This window comes from Cynocephalus volans, chromosome 11, assembly GCF_027409185.1.
Source record: "Cynocephalus volans isolate mCynVol1 chromosome 11, mCynVol1.pri, whole genome shotgun sequence".
Lineage (NCBI taxonomy): Eukaryota > Metazoa > Chordata > Mammalia > Dermoptera > Cynocephalidae > Cynocephalus > Cynocephalus volans.
Window position 1 is genome coordinate 91,508,906 of NC_084470.1, and position 19,321 is coordinate 91,528,226.

The 19,321-nt window shown below is 44.2% G+C and overlaps 1 protein-coding gene across 2 annotated transcripts in view; it reads right to left on the reverse strand.

Moving 5' to 3' along the window:
- SRGAP3 (SLIT-ROBO Rho GTPase activating protein 3) overlaps nt 1–19,321 on the reverse strand; it is a 229,785-nt gene that overhangs the window by 114,758 nt on the left and 95,706 nt on the right. For both annotated transcript variants that reach the window (XM_063114225.1, XM_063114223.1), the window contains exon 2: nt 2,586–2,778. In XM_063114225.1, coding sequence (XP_062970295.1) covers nt 2,586–2,778 — 193 coding nt within the window. The remainder of the gene's footprint in view (nt 1–2,585; nt 2,779–19,321) is intronic.

A 19,321-nucleotide genomic window follows, 5' to 3' on the forward strand; every position in this document is an offset into this window, starting at 1 on the left:
AGCCAGGGGTTGGTCGGTACCCTGGGGTCATAGGGTGAGTCCAGCCTGCCCCTAGAGACTCTCCACTTCCAGAGGCCTTGACAGCCCTGCTGTCACATTAGCATTGTGCAGAGGGCTGCTCCGGCTGCACAGGCCTGGGCCAGCACCCTAATTAGACTTTCATCGTGTGTCAGGCAGCCTGCTTGGCCTGACTGCCAGCTGGGACTCCTGTTCCGTCTGGTGGCCTTGGTTAATGAACCCATGAGGGGCTGGCCGAGCTCATTATAGGCAATATAAGGGAAGAGAGGACCCCTGGATGTCCCCCCAGGCCTCGCCTTTCCTCCCTCCCCAGTGTTGACACTGAGAATAGAAAGGAAGCTGATTCCAAATCAAGAGGAAGGAGAGGGGCAGGGAATGAGGCTCCAGCCCTACCACACAGTCCTGTCTACAGCCAGGGGGTGCCCTAGACGTAGATGGGGCCAGTGACAGCTCAGCCAGAGTCACGGCTTCTGTGAGTGTGTCCATGTCTGCAGCTTAGGGGAGTGTCCAGATTCTGCGGCTGCTTTCAGGCCCCACCAGGCCCTTTCTTATCCCAGGCAACAGAGACAGGACAACAGTGGAAGGTTCATTTCTGTCTCTTTCCAATCGCTGGTCCATAGACATGTTTGGACAAGCTGCTTTCTCAAAGTTTTACCATCCTCATCTTTATGGTGGAGTAGTAATACCCACCTGGCACAGAGTAAGTGCTCAGTTAATGCACTCAAGAAATCATCATCATTATTGTTATTATTAAAAGACAGGGGAGAAAAGACACCAAAATGTGGGCACTGGTTGCTTCTGAGTGGTGGGACTAAGAGTGACATTTTTTCTCCTACTTTCCTGTATTTTCTAAGTTGCATGCAATGAGCATTTTACCTTCATTGTTTGAAAAAGGCACAAATTTTCTTCAAAAATAGTTGTATATCAGAAAAATGAGATTATGTGTGTGAAAGGGCCTAGACCATGCCTGGGAGGATGTTGTTAATAGAAGCTTCCTCCCTCAGTGAAAGTTTGAATAGATGAGATTGGGTAGAAAAAGAAGCATAGTATTAGCAAATGTGTAATAAAATTTTGCCCTTTAATAAAGCAATTTCTTATCCCCAAATACCAAGAGAAAAAGGCAGATGAATAAGTGTCCATGTGCTGTGGCACAGACTAAGGGAGATGTTTGGGGGGGGTTAAAGGAAGATATCTCCCAGGCCAGCGTCGCAAGTGTCCACTGACAGATGAGTGGACAAACCAAACGTGGTCTCTACATACAGTGAAATACCATCCAGCCTTAAAAAGGAAGGAAGTCCTGACACATGCGACAACATGGATAAACCTTGAAGATATTATGCCAAGGGAAATAAGCCACTCACAAAAGGACAGATACTGTGCAATTCCCCTAAACTGAGGTGCCTAGAGTAGATAAACTCATAGACAGAAAGTGGAGTGGTGGCTGCCAGAGGCCAGGGAGAGGGGAACAGAGAGTTACAGTTTACTGGGGACAGAGTTGCAGTTTGGGAAGATGAAAAAGACAGAGATGGATGGTAGTGATGACTGCTCAATAGTGTGAACGTCCTTAATGCCACTGAACTATACACTGACAAATGATTAAGATGATAGATTTTATGTTATGTGTATTTTACCACAATTAAAAAACCACATATAGAGAAAAAGGGGATGAGACCCAGAGGAGGTGGAATTGGATTATAAAGTGAGTCTCTGGTCTCCTGGAGTTGAGGAATACTCACTGGAGAGATGCCACAAGGGGGGAGAAAGTCCAAGGAGCACGGCTGAGGGACAGGCAGCACTGGCTGGGGTGATCCACAGAGTGGCGCCCTGTATGGGGCACAGTCCAGCCAGGTCTGCCACCTCCTGCCTGCACTTGATAAGAGCCAGTGTGTCCCAACTACAGAAGGTTTTGTAGCTGGAGGATTCAGAGTCCCCAACTCAGGGCCCGAGCAGATGGAGACTCAGTGCACTCAGAGCTCAGGGTGGGAGAGATGGAGACAGGAGGGTCTGTGCGTCATACCACTGGGTGAGGAAGGCAGGAAAAGAGCTGGGCATCAAGGTCCTCCAGGGGAGCAAGGAAGGGGAATGTTCTGAGCATCAGTTCCATGGAGAAGAAATTCAAAAGTCATTGTGCTGAAGGAATTGGGATGTGAGCTGGCTGACGCCCAGATAAAAGACACCTCGATAGGTTCAGGATATCCTGAAAGGAGGTAGGGGTGTCACCGGGGCACAAATGGAGTCTAGGTCAGTGCCAGGTGCCTGGGAGGATAATAATAATAACAGCAACAACAATCTACTGAGCACTTACTGTCTATGACAAGCACTTTTCTTGGGTTACTCATTATTTTCCTACAGCAACCTCCTGCAGAAGCTCTGCTTCTACACATCATGCATGAGGAAGACTGAGGTTTGGTGGTATAAGCAGCCCGCAGACCCAGGACCTAAAGGCACTCCCTCTGCCTCCCTCTGCCTCCAACAGGGCCTGGCCTCCTTTCTGCTTTGCCGCCAGCTGTCATCCCCCATCCCTGTCATGGCCTCCCATCTTCCCGCAGCCCTGGCCAAATTCTCACTTGAACTGGTGTTCCCGGGAGCTGCGGATTTTGGAGGAGAACCGCTCGGCCAGCTTCTCCAGGCTGCGGGAGTATTCCAGCTCGATCTCGGCTTTCCGGCGGAAAAACTCCTGGAGGTCTTGAAGCAGCTGCAGCCGTGACTCGGATTGCTGCTCCAGACATTTGAACTGCTCCACCAGCTGGGTGCGGATCTCTGTGGGCAGAGGCAAGCAGTGGGAGCATTAGACAGGTGCTGGGGACAGCAGTGGGACCCACCGAGCTGACCCAGTGCCCAGGCACTGCAATGTAGGCAGCAACCTCCCTTCCCACTCTCCATCCCCACCCTCTTCACCATCCAGAGCCTCTCCAAGCCGGATGAGAGCCAGGATCTGCTTGGCAGAGCACTGGCACAAAGATTTGGCACATGCCAGTTTTTGCCACTTGGTCTAACCCAGTGTTTCCCAACTGCAATCACTGCATGTCATCACCATGATTTTTGCCATATCCATGTGCCCCCACATTATTATTTTTTCCATATGATCTGTAAATTGATTCACTTTTCTTGCTGATATGAACTTGCTTAAAATGAAAAGTTTTCTGTCACTACAGTAAAGTGGAAAACTAGGACTCTTTGCAGTCTGGCACATAGGAAATAATTCAATGAAAACAAAAATTGTGTAAAATTATATCTAGAGACTATTGCATACCAAAGGACTTAAGCCTAAGCTGCTGGCTCTTCATCAACCAAAGGGAAATGCCAGCATGAGAGGTGCTAGAGAAAGACTTTCTTCAGATTTCGTCAGGACTGAGAGAGGACAGAGAAGGGGATGCTCTTGGCTCTTTGGTTTCAGTGTTATTTGAGGCCATGTCTGTGTTCCACTTTAAATTACCTAGAGCTCCACGCATAAGCATCTCAGGTACCACCAGAAGAATATAGCCCACACTTCAGGAAATACTGACTTATTGATCAAACCAGGTCTTTGCATCCAGGACAAAAGTGCAAAAGCTGGGAGTTGGAGTTAAAAAACACAGCCGAATCCCAATAATCCCAATCTCATCTTCAAGTCCCCATGCTCTGACTCCTTTCTGGCCATCCCACAAGCTGCTTGACTGATCAGTCTCTCCAAAGCACTCTGCTCACACCAGCAACCTGCTCAAAATGCCCCCAGCTCCCCTCTGCCAGAGGATCAAGTCCAACCCCTCAGCATGGAGTTCAAGGCTATCCACCGTGCAGTCCCAAACTTTATTTCTCAGGATTTATCCCCCAATGGACTTCAAAGTTTTCAAACCAGTCCTTGAAATGTCAAATCTCACCTACCTAAATGTGCACCCTGTCTGAAACGTTGCCAGTGTTAGTTTAGCATCCTTCAGAGAAGTACTCTTCAAACTGGGGCAGATCTACTCTGGCTTCCTGAAGACTTCCCAAGGGGTGCACAGGCAGAAGAGTTACAGGGGAATCAACCCACGAGCCTTTTAGTTTTTTTTCAATAACAACTTTATTAACATATAATTCATATACCATACAATTTACCATTTTTAAAAATAGTGTGGAAATGTATTATGATAAACTCTTGAAACTAAAAATGTACTTAACTATCTGATTTAGAAAATTCAAAATTGTTAGGAGATGCAGAAAAGAACTAAAGTAAGGAAAAAGACTTAGATCATAATAAGAAATGAGTTTTAAGCTTGATTTCAATCTCCCATAACAAAGTCTGTAAAAGAAAATGAATGATAGTTACATATTTAACAAGTTACACAACATATATAAAGATTATTATACCCTGAAAGAATTATGTAATGTTTGATTAAAATACTTACATCAATGGTGCTTCATAGACTGCTTAATAGTCTTTTTCTTTTCTTTTTTTTTTTTAATTCTTTAAAAAGATCTACAATATTTGCAAACGTTTATCTAGACTGACCAAGAAAAAAAGACAAAAGACAGGAATTACTAAAATCAGAAATAAAGCAGGGGCACAGAAGAGCAGTTGCTTCTTCTATTACTCTGGAGTGGGCTTTGGGAAATCAACCTGAGATATCTCGGCTTCTATTCCCCCTCTTCTAGTCCATTCTCCTAAACCTGCTCTGCCTGACAACGTGCCTCAGTCTAGCTGGCATGACTACTCTCCTTTCCCACCTCCCTTTCCATGGTAGTCCTTCTCCCTCTTTACAGCAGAAAGATCAAGTTCTCACTCATTCAGAATCTGACTATAGTGCAGTGCCCCAAAGTGTCAAAACATCTGGGTGCCAGAAAAAGGGATGATTTAAAATGTTGGTGTTAGCAAATCTTCCTTTAATCAAAGAGCTATAAACCCTTGTACTCAAAATGTGGTCCCTCGACCAGCGGCATCACCATCACCAGCAGGCTTATTAGAAACACAGAGTTGTCCAAACTTATCAAGATGTATACATTAAATGTGTGCAGTTATTTGGTATATCAATGATACCTCAATAAAGCTAAAAAAAATAAATAAATAAGACTAGAATCTCAGGCCTCAGCCCAGACCATCTGAATCAGAATCTGCATTTTGACAAGATCCCTGGGTGGTCCTTATGCACCTTAAAGTTTGAGAGGAGCTGCCATCAAGCACCCCATCCATCTCGTTATGAAAAGCATTTCCCATACTTTTCATGTTTAATAATTTCTCAAATGTGTAAAATATTAACGTTATTTTGATGAATTGTGTATTAGCAATCATTGTAATGATAAATCAGTCCAAAAGAAAGATCCTTAGAATTTTATGGTCAAAGGAAAAAATTTAAATGTACATTTCAATTTACATACATATTTGGAGTAGAAAGTATCATAATCAATAAAAAAGAGTTTCAAGCACAAAAACATCAAAATTCTGGGAAGGAAGTGGAAGGGAATTATGAGTTCAAAAAGGTAAATAAAGGAACAGTGTAAAATTTTTTATTTTTTAAGGTAATTTTTGATGGATGATGATGGAAATCAACGTATTATGGTGCCTATCCTATGACCCAGCAATTCTACTCCTGGAAACATACCCAGAAGAAATCAGTGCTCATGTCCACCAAAAATATATATATAAGAATACTCTAGTAGCTTTATAGCCAAATATCAGAAACAACCCTAACTGTCCGGTAAAAGTAGGGAAGATTTTTTAAAATGTGAGATGTTCATTCAGTGGAATATCCGACAACAATGAGAGAGAAGGAACTACTGCTACCTGCAGCAGAGTGCTTGAAAGTCACAGACCTTAGGTTTATTGAAGGAAGCCAGAAAAAGGAGATCACGCAAAACCAGTCTATGGTGTGGTGGAGGTCAGAGAAGTGGTCACCTTTTGGAGGATACTGACTGAGGGGGATACAAGGCTGTCTTCTGGAGTGCTAGAGATGACGCACACCTTGATCTAGGTGGTAGAGACACTGGTAAAAATGAACGGAGCTGCACACTGAAGATCTGTGCAATCTACTGCGTACACGTGATACACATGATAAAAATGACAAAAATTAAAAATTGCTATTATTTAGTCTCCATTTGATACATTTTCAAAAGGGGTGTAATGTTATTCTAAAGGGTCAATGTTTAAAATATGGCAGAAATTGTATCCTTTGTAACTAATTAAACTTAGAATTAAACATTTTAGATGTCAAGTTAACATGTGTGAAGCAGAAGAGATTTTTCCCCCCAAAGTTCATGTAGAGGGTACACAAGCAAAAAAGTTGAAAACCACCTCCAGAGCGGCCAGCCCTGGTGACCCACTTCTGAACTCCCATGGTTCCTACAGTTAATCTAAGACTGCCTGCTAGTGTTTGTTGTTGTTGTTGTTTTTCACTCTTTCATTTATGCATGTCATATATGCCTTATCTCCTCAGATGAAATTTAAGCTCTGAGGGTAAAGTCTCCCAGCACATAACAAGTCATTGGGATATCAATATCTGTACAGCACATTACCATTTACCTTTCTCAAGTGCTTTTACCAAGCATTTACCTTTCTCAAGTGCATTAAGTGTTGTGATTATGGGAGCCTCCCCTGACACAAACACACACCCCACACACCTTATACACACACACACCACACAACACTGCCACACACCACACACTGTATACACACTGTGTATACATATACACACACACACTGCACAACACTGGCACACACCACATACCATATACACATACACTACACACAACATACACTACACACACACAACACACACCTCACACGCATACACACGCACACACATACACAACCCATACAACATACCACACATATACACACACTCGATGTGGATATTATCTGTTTTTAGAGATTAAGAAATCAAGGCTTGGTGTAAACCAGAATCAAGGACTCATCCAAGGTCATATTTTGTTCTATGAACTGTAACAAATTATACAGGTTGGATTGAGATATTGTCACTCCCACAAGACCAAGCCCTGACATCTAAGCACATAGCTATAAAAATGCTATCCAAATATTTTTTGAATTACTTTTAGACCACTACTACAATAATCTCAGTAATAATTGCTAACATTTAGAGAGCACACCACTTGTTCCAGGCCCAGTGCTGAGTTCCTCAGATAATTAATCTGTTCAGAATCATCCATAAGGTGAGTGTTACTAGTGTCTCCCATTTTTCCCCATAGAAGAGGAAATGGAGGCTCAGGGGGAAGTAACTAGCTTGCGGTCATAAGAGCTGGTACACAGCAGACCTAGGAATCAAACCCAGATCCCTCAGAAGGTGACAATAATGCTTTTGACACTATACTAGACTGAGGCCACTATAGAACTTCTTGGTCTGCCTTTCGTGTATTAGCCTTGCTTTCCATATTAAAACACCACAAAACAAAGAACACCTTTAATCCATCTGTATTCAACCTCTTGTAGCCTTTTGTAAGAAGATGGTAATCTAAAGAGATACTATTTACTAGACATGCTATAGCCACTGCCTTCTTCCATTATGGGGCATAATTGGGAGCCAATGTTCTCATATTTTAGAGGAAAAGCTCATAAATCACATTGTGATGACAGGAGATGATTTGGAAGGAGCGGGAGAAACCTCCCCCAATTCACACAACCAGCTAGAGCTTTCCAGGCTGGGTGGTGCATGGAACCCTCTAGCAGTTTGGATGGCTAAGAGTCAAGTCCTTCTAGCAGGAAACAGCTCTGGCAGGAGCACTGACTGCAGGCTTCCCGTGCTCTGGAACCCTGAGGTGATTTTACTACCCAGCTCATTATTTCTAACTCCCTTCCAAGTTGCTGCAAGGAGCCAGCACAGATTTGGTTTTTCTCCTTGAAGATTTCAAAGAGAGAGAAAGAAAATAAAACAGAACTGTTCCCAAGGCACGGACTTCATTCAGCAGACATTCCCCCAGGGGACAATTCCAACCACTGCATAGTGCTGAGTGGCTGAAAAATCAAAAGGGGGTGGGGCAAGGAGGGGAAGGGATTGGAAAGTCAGGACAGTCTTTCATCTCAGAACCTTAGAGCTAAAGAGAACCTCGCTGATCATCTAGTGCAACCTCTTGGTTTTGCAAACAGGGGCATGAGGGCCAGAGACATGGCAGAACTAATTCTGCAACCCAGGTCTCCTGAAGCACTGATCTCCCCTTGTCACTCTCCTGATAAAGTTCTCTATAGCTCCCCATTGCTTACAGTATCAATGCTAAACACCTCTGGCATTCAAACCCCAAGAATCTACAGCCTGCCTATCCATCCTCTGTAATGCTCCTGCTCACTCTCCAAGCAAGTCCACTAAAGACCACTGCACCTGTGCCAATGCCACCACCCATGGCAATACTCAGGCAACTCCTTACAGGAGAACAAGATTCCTCATACTTCTCATGCCCTTCACAACCACAGCCTCACAAGCAAGAGGGAGCAGGGAGATCCTTCAGATCCAAGGTAATTAGAAAAAATTAATTAATTAATAGACATTTTAAAGCAGTTTTAGCTTTACCAAAAAAATGACCAGAAAGTACAGAGAGTTCTCATATATCCCCTCTCCCCTGCACAGTTTTCCCTATTATTGACAACTTATGTTAGTGTTACTACACTAACACTAATTTATTACAATTGAAGAACCGATTGATATGTTATTATTTTATAAGTCCGTAGTTTACATTGGAGTTTGCTCTTTGTGTTGTACAGTTCTATGGGTTTTGACAAATGCATAATGTCACGCATCCACCGTTACAGTAGTATACAGAATAATTCCATTGCCCTAAAAAAATCCCCTGTGCTCTGCCTATTCATCCCTCCCTTCCTTCCTTTTCCCTCCTCCAACCCCAACCCGTGGCAACCACTGACTTTCTTACTGTCGCCATAGTTGTGCCTTTTCCAGAATGTCATACAGTTGGAATCATGCAGTATGCAGCCTTTTTAGACTGGCTTTTTTCACTCAGCAAAAATGCATTTAGGGTTCTTCCATGTTTTTTCATGGCTTGATAGCTCATTTCTTTTTATTGCTGAAGAACGTTTCATGTATGAAATAGTCTTTACAGTTTGTTTATCCGTTCACCTATTGAAGCACATATTGGTTGCTTCCGATTTGGGGCAATTATAAATAAAGCTGTTATAAACATCCGCGTGCAGGTTTCTGTGCGGACATAAGTTTTCAACTCATTTGGGTAAATACCTTTTTTAATTAACAGATTTTATTTTTTAGAGCATTTTAGGTTTACAAAAAAAAGAATTCTATTTTTAAATTAGAAATACAGGAATTTTTAAATGGGATACAAAAATTCAAAGGTGCAAGGATACACAGAGAAAAGACTCTTTCTCACCCCTGTCCACTGGCCACTTAGTCCCTTCTACCAAGGAAACCAAGGTACCAGGTTCACGTGCATTCTTTCAGAAATAATGGCATATGCGTATTTATGTGCGTGCATGTGTGTGTGTATTTCAAATATATTATTTCCCCTGTTTGTATACATATTAGAGCATATCATTCATAGTGTTCTGTACCTTACCTTTTTCTTTAAAAAATACATCCTGGAAATCAGTCCATACCCATTAAATAGAAAAATTTCTCATTCTTTTTTAAATCACTGTAAAATTTCACTGTAAAATTTTTTAGCTAGTCCCCTTTGCTGGACATTTAGATTGTTTATAATCTTACTATCATCAACAGTGCTGGAATGAATAACCTTATACAGGCTTTGTTTTGCACAGATGCAGGAACAGCATCTATATGATCCGTTCTTAGAAGTTCTCAGCCAGATCAAAAGGCATCTGTATTAGGACTGTGAGATTGCTAAACTGCCCTCCCCTGAAACTGTACCAATTTATACTCCCACCAGAAATTTATGAGAGGGTCATAGGGACTATTTAAAAAGCAGACATGCTGGGATTTGCTTCAGAATAACTTTGCGTGGGGGATGGTGTGAGGCAGAATTTTAGACTGGCCTTGAGTTAACTGTTGAAGTTTAGTTGTAGTGATGGATATGGGGAAGGGGCTAGTTATACTATCCTCTCTACTTTTGTAATGTTTGAAATTTTCCATAATAAGAAAGGACAAGAAAGGGGAGGGGCAGACAAAGCCAGACACTTGATGCAATGCCTGCAGCTTTGGTTAACAGGTCTGACCAGTTAGGACTGCCAGCAACTTGCCCCCAGAGGCTTCTGCCCCCAGCCTGCAGATGGCTCTGCCAGGTAAGAAAGAGGGGTCAGAGTATGACCAAAAGTGCAACTTAAAATACAGCTTCCCAATTGCAATCCTTGGACCTGTTCTGAGAATGCTGTAACTTTTCTGACATCTCCTAGGATGGTGAGGCCTCACTTTATTCGTCCTGAAAATCAAGATCAAGTGAGCGACTGCCCGCTCTGTCCACAGAGGCAGCTGGTGCTCCACCAGCGTACATTTTCAGGAACTAAACAGGAGGATGAACTGTACGTTCGGGATGTCACAGCTGCAACGCCTCATCACATCTACACACAAACCCATTCGGTTATCATGACACCCTAGGAAGCTGCTAGTACTAACACTCCAAATCCACAGTTGAAACAACTGAGACTCAGGGAGAAAAAGCAATTTGCTCAGGATCACCCAGAAAGTGGTAGATCTAGGGCTCAATCCCAGAGTAAGGGGCAGACAGAAACCAACACACCAAGTCCCCAGGTCAGGGTGGTTTCCCGGGGAATCCTATGGCTCCTCTTTCAAGGATCATGTCCCACTCTACCTCCCATCTGCACCTCACACCCCATCTGTCAACTCAGCGCCATCCACACAGGTCCTGGCTGTCATCGTATTCACGCCAGTGCATCCTGACCTTGACCTCAGGCCCTCCTGGGGTGGAGGGAAACCTCAGCTTCAAAGCACAATGTATTGGGCTCTGGGTTGACCTGGGGGCCCTACCACATGTTCGGCTAGGAGACATTAGGCAGGTTTCCTCATTTCCCTGGGACTCAGTTTCCTCTGTAAAATGGGGATGATAATAACCTACCTTGTATTGTTGTTGTGAGTATGACAAGTGATAATGCAGAGAATCTCTTAGCACAGGGTATCACACATATTAGCACTGCACTGTCCAACAAAGTAACTATCAGCCACATGTGGCTATTTAAAGTCAATTAAAATAAAAACGCATTCTTTGGGCCGAGCCCGTGGCGCACTCGGTAGCGTGCTGCGCTGGCAGCGCAGCGACGCTCCCACCGCGGGTTCGGATCCTATATAGGACTGACCGGTGCACTCACTGGCTGAGTGCCGGTCACGAAAAAAAAAAAAGACAAAAAAAAAAAAAAAAAAAAACGCATTCCTCAGTAGCACTTGCCACATTTCAAGTGCCCAAAGGCACATGTGGCTTGTGGCTACCATTTTGGATAGTACAGAATATTCCCATCGTTGGAGAAAATTCTGCTGGACAGCACTGTATTAGAGGCTTGATGAAGGTTAGCTATGATTATTGTTTGTTATTATTGCTCTCAGTGGCCATTTCTCATCTCCTTGAATGGAAAATAAGTTCCTGGAAGGCAGGGATGATGCCATATTTTATGACTCTGAATCTGTGCATAACAAGAGCAGTGTAATGAAGTCTGGGGACACCAGAATAGCATGATGATGAAGACTAACTCTCACTGCCCCCAGCCCGGTGCCCAGCATCCTGAAGGTCCCCTGCCCTCCAACTCCAGCCCAGTGGACAGACCCGGCATCGCCTGGACTCTGGAGTCACTCTCACAGGGCTGATTATTTTCTCTGCCAGATACATATGGTGAAACCTTGGGCAGGCAAGTCACTATTTTCTCTGAACTCTTTTCCCATTTGTAAAAAGCAGGTAACTACTATCTTCTTATCTTGCAGGGTTGTTGCCAGGATCAGACTAGAACATGTAATGTGCCAGGCACCTGGTTGGATCCTTGGCAAACAGGTGACATGGAACTGTGGGAAGGACACACACTCAGGCTTTGGGGACAGCCAGCCTGGGCTCCAAATCTGGTTTTCTCCACTTTGGAGAAGTTGCTTTAGCTCTCTGGGTCTCTGTTCTCCTCTGTAAAATGGGGAATAATACCTTCATTGTGGGGCTGTCAAAAGGGTGAGAAATGGGAAGCATCTAAAGTGCCTCCCGTGGTGCCCGGCACATAGTAGGGACACCATAAATGAGTCATTGCTGCTGCTGCAATCACATATAGTGAGCATCAGGCACGCTGGGCACTGAGCTAGGTGTTTCTCAGGTGCCGTCTTGTGCCCTGTGTCCATAACCCCACAAGGAGGGTCGTTACCCATGGCCATCATCTGGACTCTGAGTGCCTGCAAGCCTGGCCCACGTTTCAGTCAGTCCTTCCCTAGGCCCTGCACAAAAGGCTCCATCCCATCTCAGCCTCGCATACGTGGAGAGGAAGGGCACCAGCACCCGCGTCGCCCAAGCACCCATGGAGCCACCTGGGTGACCGAGCCAGCTCCTCCCAGCGTCCCTTCCAATTCCCTCTCTGCAAACGAGAGCCCGCAAACGAGAGGAGGAGATGGGTATTGCACCATTTTACAGATGAGGAAATTGAGGCCCATGAAGAAGGAAAGGGACTGCCTGAATTACAAGATCCAAACCCAGGCCTGCCTGACTCCAGAGTCCAGCAGAGACTGCCTGGAGCTGCCTGCATCTAACCCAGCTCCTCATGGATCCAAGAGAATCAGTGCCAGAATGGGGCTATTTCTCAAGTCTTATCACCATCACAGCCCCCAATAAATGGGCCACTGGGTGCTGCAGTGCCAAGAGCCAGATCTGGGAGAAGACTTGGCTGAGTTTGGAGCCTGGCCTTGATGCGAGCTAGCTGTGTGACCTTCAGCAAGTCCATTAACCTCTCTTGGCTTTGTTTTCCCACTTGCAGAATGGAAGGAATAAGAGCAGACACAGATGGAGCTGAGTGCTTCCCATGTATTGCTTCCTTGAACCTATGCTACAGCCTTAGGATCTGGTTACAGTTATCCCATTTTGTGGAGGAGGAGGCTGAGGGACAGAGAAGTGAAGCAACTTGCCTAATTTCATCTAAATACTAATGAGTCTTTTGGCTCCAAATCTTGTACCACTTGCTAGAGAGGTGAATGCTTGGCATTTGTACTATACCAAGTCAGCCATGTCACAATTATTCTGGGTAGTGAAGCCCCAGCTCAGCACGGAGAATCAAAGAACACCAACTCCTGAGGCTTCCTTGAAACAAATTATATCCACCTGCCCCTTTCTGGGGAATGGGGGAGCACACACGCTGAGAAGGCCCTGGGTGAAATGATTGGCATTTCCCCTCCACTTCTCACTACCAACCCCTCCCCCAGAAGAGAAGCACATGATATGGGCTAGTATTTTGAAAAAATAAGAGGGAGGTTGGTTAACGAATATAAAATTACAGCTAAATAAGATCTAGTGCTCTACAGCACTTAGGGTGACTATAATTAACCACAGTTTATTGTATACTTTCAATTAGCTGGAAGAAAGGATTCTGAATATTCCCATCACAAAGAAATGATAAAGGTTTGAGGTGATGGATATGTTGATTGACCTGATTTGATTATTAAATATTGTACACATGTATTGAAATATCACATAGTACCCCATAAATACGTACAATTATTATGTAGCTAACCAAATATATTTTAAATATTTAAGTGTGAAAAAAATGGCAGTTGCTGTCAACCAGGAAAAACTTCCTCTGTGTAAGAGGAAATGATATGGTCCCCAGCACACTAGGGAATTAGCATTGGATATCCATGCATGGCTGAAGAGATGGGAAACAGGAGATTCCCCTTCCCACCAAGGTCCAAAAACAGAGACCCAGCTCCGCAGGCCCCTGGCCAACACTATCAAGATTGCTAAATCAGTCCCCCCGAGCAGGAAGTGGGCAAGAGAAAGCAGAGTGGATGGGCCTGCACTGTGCACTCCCCATAGCATCTGTGCTGTGTCCAAATAATAGCCACTGCCTCCTTCCCGTGAAGAAGTCAGCCAGAAGTTGCCTTTCAGATATTCAGTGAAATACAAAGAGCGGCCAGAATGAGGCCACACCTCCTCCTTCCAGAGGCACTGAGTTAACGTGGGCTGTGATCAATTTCAGCATGAGATTAATATTCACAGCTCTGCTGCCTGATGGGCCCTGAAGGATCAGATGCATGTAAATGGGAAGAGATCAGAATTCATTAATGCTGAATTTCCAGCTGCGTCCTCTGACTGCAGATGTTTCTCTTTATGTTTTCAATCCTACCCTCCTCCCATAGCTCAGACAGAAGTCTGAGAACTGGGGGCCAGCCTGTAAACATCTAAGCCTGTCCCAAACTTCACAGCCATCTTCACAATGTGTCCTCTCTAAAAACCACCCATCCTATATTTATTTAATATATATATATCTTTAAACCATCTCACTTTTTACGGGGGATGCTTTATGGTATGGTTTTTCCATAAATGGAAAAACCCAAAACACTTGCCAGTGATGGAAGGCAACTGTAAAATAAATAGAGCAAGCACAAAATAAAGTTATTAAGTTCTACCTAGGTTCTGTAGCCCAAGTCCTGCTTTCTTTTTGATAAAAGGGGTTTGGCAAGTATTAGAGGAAGTGTTGAAGACAGATTAGTACCTAACAGAGACATTCTCCATAAGGTAATCAGAAGGGTTGAAGGAGGACTAAAAAGGAAGTAATTGTCTCTTTCTGTGAGTCAATGTTTAGTTCTGTCTCTGTGGACCACCAAAAATCTTCATTATCATATATATATGTATATATGTATATACATTCACACACACACCATCAGCAGGGCTCATCCTTCACTTCAGGAAACAGCGACTAGTCCAACCCCCTAATTTACAGAAGGGGAAACTGAGGAGCAGAGAGCCCACCCCAATGTGGCGCCAGCACCTGGGTTTCCAGCTGCTTGGCCAGTGCTCAGCTCTTTTGAACACACTTCTTTACATACAAGTCCTTTCTGCCTTGTTGTTGCAAAGGCAGTGCCTGCCACCAACTTGGTTCCTCACAATATTTTTAAATGAATAAACGAAATGATGTATGTGGTAGACTGAATAATGACCCCCAAAAGATATCCAGCTCCTAATCCCTGGAACTTGCACATATCACTTTCAATGTCAAAAAAAGGGGCTTTGCAGATGTGATTAAATCAAGGATCTAGAAATGAAGAGATTATCCTGGATTATCTGAGTGGACCCTAAATGCAATCACAAGTGTCCTTATAGGAGAGAGGAAAGAGGAGATCTGGCAGTGTGACCACGGAGGCAGAGACTGGAGTGATGTGGTTAGAAGCCAAGGAATGCAGCCACCAGAAACTGGAAGAGGCAAGGAATAGATTCTCCCCTAAAGCCTCTGGAGGGAGCATGGCTCTGCCAACACCTCAATTTTCAGCTGATTCCAGACTCCTGGCTTCCAGAACTGTGAGAGAATAAATGTGTGTTAAGTCAGCAGGTCTGTGGTAATTTGTGATGGTAGCCATAGGAAACCTGTACAATGCACATTATACCACTTTGAAAGCTTGAAAGTATTACAGAGTATGGTCTAAGACGTGAGTGATTGATGGAGTTTGGATGTGTCGTCCCCTCCAAAACTCATGTGGAAATTTGATCCCCAATGTGGCAGTGTTGGAAACTGATTGAGTCATGGGGGTGGATCCCTTATGAATGGATTAATGCTCTCCCTGGGGGAGGGGGGAGTAATGAGTGAGTTCTTGCTCTATTAGTTCCTGCGAGAGCTGGTTGTTTAAAAGACACTGGCACCTCCTCTCTTGCTCTTACTTCCTCTCACCATGTGATCTGCTTGTACCCACCAGCTGCCTGCCACTTTCCACCATGAGTAGAAGCAAGCCTGAGGCCTGTGCCGGATGCAGCTGTCCTAGAATCGTAAGCCAGATAAACCTCTGTTCTTTATACATTACCCAGTCTCAGGTATTTCTGTTATAGCAACACAAACAGACTAATACAGTGATATAGAAAATAAGATGACCAGAAGAAGGGGGAATAATGGGCTGCTGGAGAAGTCAGCTGAGGCCTCACAAAGGCAGGACTTACAGGATGTGGATCAGCAGAGAGAAGTGGAGGAGCATTCTATCATACGCCCAGCTCCCTCAAGCATTTACTGATCGCCTGCTATGTCTGTGTTACAAGGCAGGAGGAGCAGAGATGGAAATATGTATACAACAGGATCCCAGCCCTCAAGGAACTCCCAATGTAGTGGGAGGATAAAGCATGCCTAAGTGAAAAAATATTTAGCAAGATGAGATAGAATAATTCACCTTCTAGGCTCAAAGGCACACACAAAGAAATGTATGTGCAGGGATATTTATCACAGGATTGTTTATAAAAGTGAAAACTTGGATACAACATAACTACCCAGCAACAAGGAAGTGGTTAAATAATCCTGGCACAACCTTGCAATAAACTGAGTAGGAACCCAGTTTAAAAGAATAGTATATGGCCTTGATAAATGCCCATAATAAATGACAAAAAGGATGACATGTCCTCTAGTTATGACAACCTCAAATATCCCCAGGGATTAGGCAGGTAACAAAAATGTAATTAGAGACCCAATGTGGAATAATATGAAGAGCAGAGCACAAGATCTAACAAAATATATTCAAATATCACTCTTTAATGTTAATACTGTACCTGCTAAACAAAAACCATATGTAACCCTCCAGTGTAGGGCTCCAAAACCTTCCCAGCAAATCTCACTTTGGCTAGTGCCAGCCCTGCTGGATTCAAACCCAGAGCAGGGCGGCCTCCACTCTGCCCCAGCTGTCTCCACCTTGACCAAATTAACTCACGCTGAAATGACCAGCCCTGCCAAGAGATGCTCATCTTCAGTGAGAAGGTGCCTCTGGCCATGTTGCATTCACCTGACAGTAATAGGATGCAGGATGAATATCCTCGACCTTCCGATGAGACTGCCACACACAAGAACATTCAAGGTCACAGTGAAGTCCAAATAGTTTATGCTCATTGCAGCTACCGCTCACTAAGGCTTGCCACGAGATGGAAAGTCACTACATCAGGCTGAGTGATTTATGTTTCTGAAAGCCACGTGAGTTATACCCATGACCTCATCCTGGCAACCTTGCAAATTCTTACCAATTCATTTTTGGAAAGGAGAGAAGGAGAAACAAGAAGGGTCTGATGTTGGGTTCCTGTGTGTGTGTATGTTTTCTTTTCTTTTCTTTTTCAAAAGGAATCTCAATCTATTCCACAACAGGGGCAGAGGTTAGATTTTCGAGGAGGTCAGTGAGTAGGGTCTGGTTATTTGAATGAGTTTCATTTCCACGGTGCACGTCAAGCAAGTCCATACAGTCCCCACCATCATTCTTCTCGTCTGTTGGTGAGCCTTCAAAATAAATTCTTCAGGAGACTCTGCCTTTGAGGATAGATGGCATGTGGCAAAACAGAAGAAAAGTACCTTCTCAAATACTGGGTCCAGCAAATATTTAGAAAGAGCCTCAGGAAAAAAATGCAAAATCATTATAGTTGCCTAACGGCTACATAATGAGTTACCAGCCTGAGAGCAGATGATGTCAGAATATGCACATGTCACGCTCAAATTCGGACTTGAAAAAATGAGTTCTGGGTTAGTTCCAGCCGTGCCTCAAGGCGTTCACCTCATCTGTTTTCTCATCTGTAAACTGGGATTGATGATACCTACCTAAGAATTGTGGTAAAATCAAATTAGGTAATATATACACACATGAAAGAGCTCTATAAACAGTAAGAAGTTATACAAATGAGTGTGATTCCTCTTCTCTGATTATTATTACTTTAGACTACCTGTAAATTAGTACAAAATTTTGCTTGCACATTCACTGACTGCAGCATTGTCACAAGAACAGCCAAAAAGGGAAAGCTTAAGGCTCCCTTTGAATCAGCATCTCCCAGTATTGCAGCAAAGTTCTTCAGTCAGGATGGAATCCAATCATTCACACTTGGGCTCAGGGCAAGCACTTACCACCCCAATATAAATCTATTTGTCCTTTTAACACAGTATGGAACTCTCTGCCAAGCTCATATTTCATGTCTTGGTTCCTATTACCAAAGAGGAAAAGCACCTCATGTTTATGAGCTTGTCACTTGACAGCGTAGTGTAGTGGGTTCTTTCTGTTCCCTGCTCGGGCAATAATTCTTTGTGAGACTTGGGGCAAGCTGCTTCACTTCTCCGGGTCAGTCGGTCAGTGGATTGCTTTTGTGATCCTATGAGCCAAGCTCTGGGCCTCAAATTCTGCAGAAAGTGTTGGATTGAGGTCCATTCCAGCATTAACAGCCTACTGGATGCCAACCAAGTGGACAATTTCTTTAATGTAACATACCTCTCTGCCCCATTTTGACATAAATCAGGTAATATGCTCATTAGTCCTATAGGAATCACCTCCAGGCCAAGGTGTCCCCACCAGCACCAATTACACGGAGACAAACTCCAGCCCCACAGCCTTCCCCTCTCTCTCCCCTGGATTTCTAGTCATTTATCCCTGGCACTGAAGTGGGTTGCCCGGTGCAGTCTGCTCTGGCAAGAACACAGTAATAACAGATCCTAACTTCTGCCGCACTGCCCATCCCTTTCTCTTTGACTCTTTTGGGTTCTCCCTTCTGAAGGAGGGAGGTGACTATGGGTTGGTTTATCAGGGGGAATGAATGGATTAAAAAGCCATTGAATTTTCCATTCCAGTCTCCAGGACCAAGCTTGAATTTTGGATCCTGAAAGTACTCCCTAACACGAAATACAAGGGTACTTCAAAAAGCTCATGGAAAAATGGAGTGGAAAGATAATACAAATCTTCTCATCAACTTTTTGAAGTACCCTCATATATAAAACATCAACAAGGAATACAGCAGAGGCACAAATGCCAGCAACACTCATTCCTTTTCACCGTCTTTGAAAGGTCAGGGAGCTCTGTGCAAAACCACAATCATTATCAATTGTTATAGGTCACTGTCAGGTGCTGAGAGCACCTTCCCCATAGGAAAGGTGTGTGATACCTCCACTTCCCTAATAGGAAGGATGGCCGTCTGGCCTGGGTCCTGCTTGCAGAAATTCTAGGGACCTCTGGGATCACCACAGCCACATTTCCTCCCATGGAGTTCCACAGAGCCCTGTCCCCATGAGATGCTGCCCCCCATGCCCACCCTGAAACCCTCCCCCTGCTCCTCACTGATATTCCCTTTCTGAGGAAAGGGCACCTCTCTTCCCCTGCTCACTCAAGCTACAAACTGGCATCGCCCTCACCTTTCCCGTACCCCCTGCCCCCCTCCCACCATTGCCAAGTTAACATCTCCATCATCTCTGACTTGGACAACCACAGCAGTCTCCTAATCCAGCCCCCATGCCACCTTTTCC